General features: G+C 44.7%; 1 protein-coding gene across 2 annotated transcripts in view; it reads left to right on the top strand.

Annotated features, from left to right (window-relative positions):
- LOC140303931 (zinc finger E-box-binding homeobox 2-like) overlaps window positions 1-12267 on the top strand; it is an 81361-nt gene extending 69094 nt beyond the window's left edge. Inside the window, exons 6-10 of one of the 2 annotated variants that reach the window (XM_072382956.1) lie at window positions 590-804; window positions 3702-3810; window positions 4160-6174; window positions 8217-8397; window positions 10045-12267. In XM_072382956.1, coding sequence (XP_072239057.1) covers window positions 590-804; window positions 3702-3810; window positions 4160-6174; window positions 8217-8397; window positions 10045-10613 — 3089 coding nt within the window. In that variant the 3' untranslated portion in view covers window positions 10614-12267. The remainder of the gene's footprint in view (window positions 1-589; window positions 805-3701; window positions 3811-4159; window positions 6175-8216; window positions 8398-10044) is intronic. The other variant, XM_072383030.1, reaches the window with a different exon arrangement.
- Window positions 12268-12736: the final 469 nt, after the last annotated feature.

Below are 12736 nucleotides of genomic sequence, written 5' to 3' on the forward strand. Positions count from 1 at the left end.
AAAAAGGAAAGAAAAGGAGTCTGGACAGAGCAGTGACTCTTCCCGCTGACACGACCGGGCAGCTGTTGGTCCCACAGATTCGCCGGATGCCTGGGTGTTTACCTACAGTCTTAAGCAACAGCTGGGCAGGGGCTTGAAATCAGATAGCGCACCTCTGAAGCTCCCCGGGGGTGAGGGGGGGGGTTGAATTTGAACGGGTTCATGATTCATGCTACAGACATGATGATGGTGTCAGAGGGAGGGGTGTCAGCAAACTCGGGCTGCTTTAAAGCCATCAGGGAGCAAGTAAAGAGTGTGTCAGCAAGTTCATGATTGTGTACGTACATTATTGTGTGTGTGTGTGTGTTTGTGACCATATCAAGGAAAGTGAGAATGAGGAGGGTGCTGTTGGAGGAGTTGGGAGGAGGTCGCAGTGTGGCGGATGCCAGCCTGACACTGAGGCTCTCATGTGGAGCAGATTGCACAGATAACTCCCATACCACTCTGGGCAGCCCGCCCGTTAGCTGCCATTGATTCGCTGACCTTTTGGCCCGCTTTCCCTTCCCCTTCCTTCTCCTCCCCCCTCCTTCTCCCGCTGTCTTCCGTACAGACCTGCCACCTGGAACGCCAGATGCCTTCGCCCAACTGTTGACCTGCCCCTACTGCGACCGGGGCTACAAGCGTTTGACATCGCTGAAGGAGCACATCAAGTACCGCCATGAGAAGAACGAGGAGAACTTCGCCTGCCCCCTGTGCAACTACACGTTTGCTTACCGCACTCAGCTTGAGCGGCATATGGCCACACACAAGCCTGCGAGGGATCAGGTGAGGGGGATTTTCTTTTCTTTCTTTTTTTTTTTTTCCCTTCCCTTTTCTGCTTTTTCTTCTCCCACTGTCCCCTGTTTCATTTCGATTCTAATGTGCTCTGATCCCTCGGAGAAGAGAGATCATTTTTTCTGATTGGCAATCATTATTAATTTTTCATGGCATTTTGAAGATGCAGATCCTTTAATGGTAATAACTTTAATTGAGGCCCTAAATGGTTTTTTGATGGCCCTCTCTGATATGATTTTCCAGTCTCGTGTTCACGATCGAATGATTGTGTTAATTTCCAATTTGGAAATTTTTATCAGCTCCTTAACTTCACTTCACTCCTGGCCTTTAATGTTCTTCTTGGTGCAGCCTGCAGTGGTGGCACTCCATCAAACTCCACCCCTCCCTCCACTTCTAATTTCATGCACTGCATAAACATCTGTGTATACTTGAATTTCTTCTGCGATTTATATCATATATGCCTGAAATGTAATGCTGCTGGCAGTTAGTATGAATCACCTTAAAGTCCTGCATCCGGCAGTTACGGGTGTTTAACTCGCTTGTCAGCTTTAAGTTGAGTTTTTGCACATTTGGGGGTAATTAGAAGTTCTCTGCAAGCTAAAATTGGAACAGTAAATTTTAAAGTTGATGGAGTCTGAGTTTGTGCTTGGAAGGATTGCCTTTTGAGTTAATCTTTAAAGCGTAAAGGGTTGTCATTTGGACGCGTGTTCAAATTATGTGTTTATTGCAAACTTTTCTGCTGAGAAACACAAAAGGGAAGCAGAAGCAAATCACCTGAAAGCTCTCCAGGAAGTTGCCTGCTTTGTCTTGTTTGTGCCGGATCACACTGTGGCTTTTTTTTTTTTCTTATCAGACAGAATGACTACATTGCAGCACAAATAAAAGCTATCAGTTCGATATATCTAATTTTCTCCTTAACATCCCTAACATCAAGAGAAGTAGTCAGCCATTAGACTGATGGCAGATGATACCCTGATGCGTTGCAGTGTTCAGTCCCAGGTCGTGGGTGTTGTCTTGTGCCCTTTGAAGCGAGGATGACGGGCTCAGGCTGTGGCTGATTTGATCAGATGTCAGCAGCCAGCACTTTCACCTGATCTACCAGCTGGGCGTAAACGTGAGCAGATGGGCCGGCCAAGGGAGGGAGCTGCCCGAATCCTCATATTACAATGATGGTGCCACTCCCCTCCAGGGTCCAGCCAAAACGGCCAAAGGCTTCTATTCAGGCGCCGCAGGTTCTTCTCACAAAGCCGGTTATCTTGGTTTGTAAATGAGCCGGATTGCTTAAGTGTTAATCCCCCAGATGAGATCGAGGAGATGTCTTACTAATGTGATTCTTCTGTGGTGGCTGCTTCTCTAGGTGGCGCTCGTTTCTTTATTTTTTACCCCGCCGCTCGTGCTAATTGTCAGCTGAATAATCAACACAACAGAAAAGTGTATTTATATTAAATGCACACTTGTTAATTAGGAACAAAGTGAGGAGGACTCAGACGCAGTTAGATTAACATAAAGAATAATGCCCTGATAGGTAAACATGTGCCGTGCTGTTCTGTCTTGTATGTTTACAAGCATTAATACTCCTCCTCCTCTTAACCAATTAGCTGAAATATGACTAATTAGAGGTTATACATATGCAAACACCCAGTCCGATCCAGTCCCCGCCCACGAGCCATGAAGGAGAGCAGTTTGCTGGTGCCATTCACAATTAAGAGTGCAGCGCAATTGTGTCTTATTAGCAGCGGTGGTGAGACTAAACTTTACAGGGCAGGGGTCCTCGGGGGGGTGAGTAAGAGGAAGGTGGAGGGGGTGGAGGGGGCGGAGGCAGCGAAGCAGCTGTTGCTGTTTGTTTATGCAACTCAGCAACATACGAGCGGTGGGGTCCCTCTCCGGCGCTTGGTGGGGCCTCGGCGCGCTCCCCCCCCACCCCACACTTGATCTTTGAAGGTTGGGGCTGTTTGAACAATTCCTCCCAGTCCTCCCAGTGTCCTGCGCGCCACCATCTGTCTCCCCAGGAATGTGGGTAGAGTCAGCACACACCCCAGCATTTGTCAAGGCTGAGCTGGGAGGAGGGAGGCGCTGTGCTCAGAGCCTTTTCTTTTTTTAATTTACTAACTCTTTAACATCCCCACCTCCTACTTGTAATTAATTGTTTTGCAAGTAACGAGCCAGGTCCGCACGCCCAATGCTGTTGTTGTCACTCCGTATTATATTTAGATTTTTTCTTCTTTTTTTTTTTTTTCCTTCTTTCAGAGAGAAAGCCGTGTTTGAATTGCAAATTTGATGGATTGCAACTGATGTTTACCTTTGAACAGCGAATCAAGGCTCAGCCTATATGCTCAGTTGTGCATCCTAAGACTATTAGAGACATTTGAGGTTCTGGAAAAAGACCCAATTACGGTAGAAGACGCTTGAAACAGCTCTGACAAAAAGAGTCATTTATGTGGTGTGAATGCAGGTATGCGGGGTGAAGGAGCTCACAGAGGATTCTCAATACATTGTAGACTGATTAGGCCCAAATTAATGAAAAGTAGATCAGATTGGCACTTCTAATGAAGGCTCCAAAAAAGCCTCTTTTCATTTATTCTATTTTCTGGGCTGCCAGATTCTAAAGGCATGCCTCCTTTGGCTGAGAAGCCAGGAAATTAAAAGGTATGTGAATCTCTGTGTTATCACCGCCACTGCTTGTAGTCGGAGGTGGGAGTAGAAAGCCAAGAAGCTTCGTTGGCCACACGAGCCGTTTGGCTCATTGCTTGTTGTCATGCCGACCAGTTGTGATTATTTAGTGAACTCTCAACTCCATGATCTTTGTGCATCTATTTCTTTTTTCTTCCTTTCTTCCTTTCTTTCTGTTTTTTTTTTTTTAATAATCTCTCTTTCTCTGTCTGTTTCAGCACCAACTGCTCAACCAAGCGGCCGGCAATCGCAAATTCAAATGCACCGAGTGTGGCAAGGCCTTCAAGTACAAGCACCATCTGAAGGAGCACCTCCGGATTCATAGCGGTGAGTGCTGCCCCTGCTGAAATCGGACACATTAGCATTATTAGTTTCAGTTTTTATTTAAATGATTTCCTTTTGTTCAGGAGAAAAACTAAATGGGGCAGCGTTTGAACCAAACACAACTAGCCTTTTTACAAAGCTATCTTGTTTTAAAGCAATACAACAACACAGCTGAGGTTCATTTCATGTCGAAATTAAAGTGGAAAGACTGAAATAAATTGATTTATTCTGCATAAATAAACATTTGCAAATTAGTCATTTTGACTTGTCCTATGTCCCCCGTAAGGGATGAACAGTAAACACACACGCTTTTGATTTAGCCTTCTCACACCATGTATATTTCTTGTTTCAGGTGAAAAACCGTACGAGTGCCCCAACTGCAAGAAGCGTTTCTCCCACTCGGGCTCTTACAGCTCACACATAAGCAGCAAGAAGTGCATCGGCCTGATTGCCGTCAATGGCCGCATGCGCAGCAACATGAAGCCGGGCTCCTCACCCACGTCTGCATCTGCCTCACCCACCAACACCGCCATCACCCAGCTGCGGCAGAAGCTTGAGAACGGCAAGCCACTCGGCCTCGTCGACCACAACAACCACTTGAACATCAAGACGGAGCCACTCGACTTCAACGACTATAAGCTGATAATGGCTTCTCACGGATTCGGTGCTCCTGGTCCATTCATGAACGGAGGGGTGGGAGGGAACAGCCCACTGGGGGTCCACCACAACTCCACAGCTCAGAGCCCCTTGCAGCATCTGGGGATGGTTGGGCTGGAGGCACAGCTCCTGGGCTACCCAGGTCCACTGGTGAACAACCTGAGCGAGGTACAGAAGGTCCTCCAGATCGTGGATAATACTGTGTGCAGGCAGAAAATGGACTGCAAGCCAGAGGAGCTCTCCAAGCTCAAGGCCTACATGAAGGAGCTGGGTAACCAAGTGGAGGAGCAGAAACAGGGGCTGACATCACAAGGGGGGGCTCAGGTCAGTCTTCCGCTCGTCAATCACAATGGCGCCACCAAAAGCATCATCGACTACACGTTAGAAAAAGTGAACGAAGCCAAAGCCTGCCTCCAGAGCTTGACAACAGACTCAAAGAGACAGATTAGCAATATCAAACGAGAGAAATCCAACCACATGCTTGAAGGAGGTATGGATGATAAGGTGCAGGAAAACAACATGTTTACACCTTATGCTTGTCAGTATTGCAAAGAAACCTTCACTGGGCCAATACCTTTGCATCAACATGAACGCTACCTGTGCAAAATGAACGAGGAGATCAAAGCTGTGCTGCAGCCCAGTGAGAATCTGATGCCCAATAAGCCAGGGATGTTCATGGAGAAGAACACCCACTTACCCTCCTCCATGTTGTCTGATAAAGGACTCATTGGGCCCCTTAACCCTTACAGGGACCAAATGTCTTTGTTGAAGGCCTATTCCGCCATGAACAAGGAGCCCAACTCGGAGGAACTGCTCAAGATTTCCATAGCAGTCGGCCTTCCTCAGGAATTTGTCAAGGAGTGGTACGAGCAGCGAAAGATGTACGAGTACAGCACTACCAGAACCCCACCGCTAGAGCACAGGAACAACATGGATATGGTTGTCGGAACAAATAACCACCACACTCCACCAAAAGACTCTTTGGCAGCTAGGTCACCTGTGTCTCTTCTCAAACCTACTGACCGCATCACATCCCCCTCCATCGCAGAGCTCCACAACAACATAAACAACTGTGACAACACGCTCAGACATCTGAAGAACCACCAGTACAGCGGCAGTGCCAAGCCGGCAGGTGAAAAGTTGGACCACTCCCGCAGCAACACCCCCTCCCCGCTAAACCTGTCCTCCACATCTTCCAAAAACTCTCACAGCAGCTCCTACACTCCAAACAGCTTGACTTCAGAAGACCTGCAGGCCGAGCCGCTCGACCTCTCTCTGCCGAGGCTCATGAAGGAACCCAAGCATGCACTGACTGTCAAAAGCAGACCTAAAGTCAACAGCATTACTATTGACCATAACAGCATCCCCTCTCCTCGCGAGCACTTCGAAGAGCCTTTGAACTTGGCGTATCTCAAGAAGGAATTCTCAGGCTCGACCAACAATGGAAACCTTGAAAAAAGCACTAGCCCCATCTTTGGCATTAACCCATTTGCCGGCAAACCCCTGTACACATCACTTCCACCTCAGAGCGCTTTCCCACCTGCCACATTCATGCCCCCGATGCAGGCCAGCATACCAGGTCTTAGGCACTACCCGGGCATGGATCAAATGGGCTTCCTACCGCACATGGCCTACACTTACGCAGCAGGGGCAGCTACCTTTGCCGAGATGCAGCAGAGGAGAAAGTACCAGCGGAAACCAGGTTTCCAGGTAAATATGCCACCTGTGATTTCGCGAAAGCCCCAGGCTCGCTTAGATTCTCTGAAATGATCTGAACTCATTTCTGTGCTAATTAAAAGAGTCAGGGGAGGGAATGGCTCACCTGAGGTAGACTGAACTGGCAAAGGCAATGGAGATAAACAGCTGGGACACCACCCTGAGGTGGAAAAAAAAAACGAGGCGTCGTTTGTAGTGTCAGGGAGGAAAGAGGTTCAGCTGTTTACAAGGATCGAGAGTCTTGACTGAATGAGTGTTTTAATTCTACCCTCAGAATATCAAAGAGCGTCGGGTTCAAATAAATAACAAGCCCTAAAATTTAATCTAAGACAGGCTCTAATTGTTGCCGCTCTCCACCGTAAAGTTTGGCTACTGATGTGTGCGGAACACATTAATGTTCCCGACTCCTCCTCCAGAGTTGGCCTGGGCTCAGATATTTTGTTATTAAATATGGGTGAAAGGCCTTTGTAAAAATGACAAAGGTGAGCCCCGGAGCTGTGCACTTCTCTGAAATTTCCCATCGCAACTTTGCTGCATTTTAAAGAGAGCCAGAGCCAAAATGAGCTTCTCCAGTACATGTGGATTAATAATGCACAGTCTCCATGTTCATTACCAGTGAATGCTGAAGGCTGTTTAACATAGAGGGAACCATTTTGATGAAAAAAAGTATTAATAATGTTTCCTATTCTAAGTTATTAAATTAGATTTTAAAAATACAGCTACAGGCGTTTAGTTCAAATTGATTGCGGAGTGATAGTGGTCCGTTCTTAAAACACAGTGCAGCGCTGTCCTCACATTATCACACACATATTCATTAAAGCAGGCTTTAGTGGCTCAATATTGGCGATTAAGGTGCACCTTCTGATTATAATCATTATATGAGTTTGCAATTTCAAGAATGGTTCACTGCGTCTCCTCTAATGTTGTAATATTGTTCTCCATCAATTCATATTTAAGACTAATCTTCATCATAAAAGAGAATTTTTAAGGGAATGTGGAGAATTAACACGACTTCGGGTGCAAAATTAGCCCACACTGGCTGCATTTTATAATGAGGAGGCTGTCAGTTATAGATGGGAGATATTATTCCTGAAAAGTTTTATAAGAAATAAACGCTGGTGCGTGCTGGTAATCAAAAAGACATGGGAGCGTGTAGCATTGTGTTGAGTTTATAGCTTTATAACTGGTGAAACAGAAGAGCTTTTTAACTGCAGTCAGCAGCATATTGCTTAGTTTTTTACTCCTGAAATGTTTTGGCTTTTTTTTTTTTTATGAAGACTTTGAAGTGTTCTCAGGTGTTTCACCTTTTTTGGAGTCCTCTCAAATTAGCAGCGCATAAATGTTTAGCAGTTAGCGCCTTAGCATAAACGTCTTCTTGTTAGCAATTGCTTTGTACTGTCATGTGTTGAGATTAGATACCTTTCAAAAGTGAGAATTTGTCCATTTACCAAAAGAAATTGCTTCCAGAATGATGCAGTCTTGCAGCTTAAGCTAAAATTGCTACAGCTGCTTGCTGCTACTTATCTTCTCTTACTTTTAAAGATACCTTATTTAGATTTTTAGGTTTATTTATCTCCTTCAATGTCTTATACAGCTTTTTGTGCAAATAAGACGTCTGCAGAGTTACAAAAACCAGAGTGCTCACTAAACAGAGATGTCTCTCTGGCTAAAGATACTCCGAAATGGATCATTTGCAGTTCAGCCTCGTCTTCCTGGACTTGGTGACATCACTGTGAAACACATTTTCTTAAATCCCGCCAAGATGCTAGTTTTGAACACCTGAAACGAATGAAGGACAGCTATCTTGCACTCGGACAATGTTGACCAATCAGAGCAGACTGGGCCTTTGGGGAGGGGGGGCCTTAAAGAGACAAGGGGTAAAATTGAAAGGCAGAAAGTGACCCCGCCACATAGAATTTTGCACCTACAAATGACCACAGTATGAGAACTTTGAAAAATAAGCAGCGACCCTTTATTAGGCGCCACGTTCCTCATAATTTTTGTTGTTTTCTCTTCTTTTGTTTGTGTTTTCTAAGGGGGACCTGCTCGACGGTACACCCGATTACTTGTCAGGGCTGGACGACATGACAGACCCCGACTCCTGTCTGTCGCGGAAGAAGATTAAGAAGACCGAAAGTGGTATGTACGCGTGTGACTTGTGCGACAAAACATTCCAGAAGAGCAGTTCCCTTCTAAGACACAAATATGAACACACAGGTATATATTGTTCTAGACCCTTATTTTAAACCCCATGCTTTTTTTATGTTTTCAATGTTTGTGTTGCCAAATCCTACCAATATGAATCTATATAATTATATATTTTGTTACCCCTTTTTCTTCCTTCTTTCCTTCTCTGTTTATTCCTTAAGTTGTATTTGTAAACCAACACCTAACTTGCTTCTTCATTGACAGGGTTGAGATGCCACTAAATGAGCAGATTTCAATTTTTGCCTCTGTTTACATAGGATGTTTTTGTAGTTTTGTGTGTTCTCTGATTTAAAAGTAATCGATACAGGTCGCAGCCAAAGGGAGCTAACTTTGCAAATGATTCTATGCGTTATTTTCCTCTCATATCCTCCCGCAATGACCATTTTGCGATCTTAAAAGACACATATCAATTCACCTCGATGTATGAAGCCAAAAAAAAAGCCTCTCGTGCCTTTATCGGCCCCATTATTGGAGAAAGATCCCATCAGCAGAGTGGTGGTCAGAAGCTTCAGAGCCCTGATAACAAGTCTTTCATTACTGTTATTATACAGAGATCCTCTTTCACTTGGTTGCATCATTTATTTTATTCTCCATCAATGGCAGAACGCTCAGTGCTTTATGCAGCCTTTGTGTTATCTGCTCGGACATAAAAGTGAGGGTGGGTGCACCGTCAGAACAGGGCGCGGAACTCTTTTAAAAAAGGGGTTGCGTTATCTCCAGCTTCCCCCTGCATCCTGCTCCCTCCGACGTTTTCATGTTTGTTGTTGTTTTTTGCCGTAATTTGTGACTCGGAGGTAGAGCGGAGGGCAGTTGAACCAGCCAGATGTTGGACATAAGTGTAGTTTGAAAGCCGGCTGGCTCGTGCACTCGAGTGTCGGCGGGGAGTCATGTGATTTGTGGGAGGCAAGCGGCCATATTTCCACACGTGGTGAGCAGCAGCAGTAAATGAGAAGTTTCTAGATTAAAAGAACGCAGGTAGCTTTAGGTCTTAGTTAGTGAGCAGTGTTTTGGAAAAATCTTAACAGCAGCCACATTACAAGAACATTTATTTAGCCAGACAGTTTATGGCTCTGTGTCATAAAACTATCTCACCCTGCCCTTGTGGCTAGCTTGGGTTTCTCATTTCTGCTTTGGCATCCAAAGTCACATTTAGCAGACAGAGGAGCCTCAGCCCAAAACCTTAAGGAGGGCCAGCCATCACCATGAACTTGAATTGTGTTCGGAGATAATCAGGGTAACCCCTCGGAGCCTCTCTCCATCTCGTCTCAGATTTGTTTACTCCTTTGTTGCGTCTTCTCTGTTTGTTTGCTTTGCAGAAGTTTATTTATGTTGCATTCATCAATGTGGCACGCAGGCCTAAAATAAGTAGTTGTGGTCGAGTTTCTCCATGCTTTAACCACAGGAGGGAATTTCCATAATGTAGGCCTATGAATGCGAGCGCACTTTCTCATCGTGCTCGCAATTTCAATAAACAAATAGCTGTAAGTCAGCGTTGGATTTAAAGCTCTGTGATGTCATTTTCACTCTGTGCCGTCCAGTTCATCAGAGTTTTTCCTAAAAATCTTTGCTTTCCTCTGACTTGTTTGATTTGCTGTTGCTGCAGGACATGCGAGGCAGGCGACTCACGACCCCGCTCTCTGTTTTGTGTCTCCGCAGGCAAGAGGCCGCACCAGTGCCAGATCTGCAAGAAAGCCTTCAAACACAAACACCATCTCATCGAGCACTCCAGACTGCACTCGGGGGAGAAGCCGTACCAGTGCGACAAGTGCGGGAAGAGGTTCTCCCACTCTGGCTCCTACTCGCAGCACATGAACCACCGCTACTCCTACTGCAAGCGGGAGGCTGAGGAGCGGGAGGCGGCCGAGAGGGAGGCCCGCGAGAAGGGCCACCTGGAGCCCACCGAGCTGCTCATGAGCAGGGCGTACTTGCAGGGCATGACTCCTCAGGGTTACCCGGAGCTGGCGGAGCGCGAGGCCATCCTGAGGCACGATGCCGTGAACGGAGGGATCAGAGAGGGACACAAGGAAGTGGACGGAACGTATGCAAAGATCGGACGGAGGGACGAGTTTGATATGGAGGAGGAAGAGAGCAAGAGCATGGACACGGACCCAGACACGTTGAGGGACGAGGAGGAGAACGGAGAGCACTCAATGGACGATAGCTCGCTGGACGGCAAAACGGAAACCAAATCGGATCACGAGGACGCGATGGAGGACGGCATGTAATCAGCGATGACATTTCAGAAGCTTCCCATCTTAAATCTTTAAGTTTCTCTCTTTCGGTTCAGTATTCTTACCTGCTCGGTTTAAAACGCCGTGTTTTAAGCTGCACGTGCCTGAAGCTTCCGGGAAGCTTCCTTTTGGACAGACTCCTCGATGTTGGGGGTGGGGGAGGCCATGTCTGCCGAACAAGACACAGACTTCTAAATCAATCTGGAGGAGGCGCCGAAGGAAGGGAGGCATGGGTTTGTGAAATAAGCTGCATTATGCAAACCGAACAACAAATAAATGAATACATTTCAAAAAATGTACAGTATTAAGGCCTAAAAATATGTGTGGTGCTAACCTCCTCAAATAAACCCCCTGTGTTCCATAGTATTTATAGCACAACTAGTGACTTGTACAAATTGCACTCCGCTTCTATAATCATGAACAAAAATACTAAAAAGTATCGCCTATGTATATATTTATACAGTGTTGGAAAAAGAGCAGTAGTCTCTGCACTACAGTCCTTCGATATTACCTTTGTTATCACTCACCTACCGACAGTGTCGTCTTTAGTTCTGCCATGTTGCAAACATCTCCAAGCCACACTGTTTTAGGCCTCCCGAATCAATTTCAAATGAAGGAATTTTAAACTGTGTGAAGGTGTTTTTTTTTTTTGTCCTTTTCTTTTTTTGTTTTTTGTTTTTTTCTTTAAAAGGATGAAGTTTTAAAGAGACCTTCGTTTTAAGGGAAAATACAGTTTATGGACAGATGGTGTAGCGGGTGGGTTGGGGTGGGGGGGTGGGGTTAGGGTTGGGGGGGGGGTGAAGGACGAAGCCTTTGTAAGGTGTTTTTGATAAGAAAAAATAAGCCTTATATGCAAACCTTTTAACCTGTGTGTTTTCTGCAAGTGCCACCCTCGTATTGTGTAAAAGGAAGGTTACTTTTTTTTTTTTTTCCTTTTCACCAGCTTCAGTATTATGAAATGGTTCACCGTTGTTCTTTGAAGCACCCGTGTCAGTATTAAGACTTATAGGCAGCAGTTCCTTAGTTTACATTATGTTGTGCAATGTTTTCTCAGTTCTTTTCTCTTTGTCAGTATTACACCAAACCATTTTTTTTTTTCGAAAACAGCAAATTGCATTCATTTATTTGTAGGTTGGAAAAAAAAAACGAAAAAAAAAAACATTATTTATGTGGCCCATTTTATATTTCCTAATTTTATTTATTTCATACTGTTGTGTACAGTACTATAGTTCTTCAATATATAGATATATTTTAGTAAAAAGGAACATGGTGTCGATCATAGGGGCAAATTTTACGTAAAGAGAGCATTTATTGTGTTTTGAAACATTGTGAAATGCGAAGTTTAATCTTATTTTATTTTATTTCCTTTATTTTCCAGTTACTGGAAAATTCCAAATTTGGGAACTTTTATACAATTGTGAAAACACTGTATTTTCGACTGAAAAAATTCCACTTTCTTCATCTTTGTTTCTTTTTTTAAGCTAAAAAAAAATGAAGAGGGACTGTTAAATACTATGTATGATATCCTGACTGAAAAAGAAATCTTTCCTGAAATGTCTTTGTAAAAGTATTATTGAATTCTTAATTTGTAATTTCTCTTGAAAATGACCCTGCTCGAATAAAAGTAGCCAAATTACAGAGTACCAAACCCTCAGCGCCTCGTGTTTATTCACAAGCTTTTGCTGAGCGGCGACAGGCTCAAATCACATTCAAATTCTCCAAAATGAGGAAAAACTGCCGAAACTTCCCCTCACGGTTCATTCAGAAGCCGCATCAGTGTCTGCTTCTCATTATTATGTTAACAAGCTACAGTTTCAGTGCACATTTTCTAATGGATCAAAGTGACTTGACCCCGGCTCTGCTCCTTATTATCTCTCATTTAGCCGAAACTAAACATTTCTCCCACATTTTGTTTTGCTCTACCCCTTTCAAACCATGAATATCAACATGTATCTAATAGTCAATATGTTTCTTATTGTCAGGAAAATCCCATTAAAGATCCTTCAAACACACATGCACCAACCTGCAACAATAAGCACCGACTGGAGCTGCAAATATTGTGCGTGGTAATCTGCCGGGGAATATAGCTCCTTGTTAAGGCACTTTTTCCTCCTGTT

Source organism: Leuresthes tenuis, unplaced genomic scaffold, assembly GCF_036924035.1.
Source record: "Leuresthes tenuis unplaced genomic scaffold, fLeuTen1.0.hap1 SCAF_1, whole genome shotgun sequence".
Classification (NCBI taxonomy): Eukaryota; Metazoa; Chordata; class Actinopteri; order Atheriniformes; family Atherinopsidae; genus Leuresthes; species Leuresthes tenuis.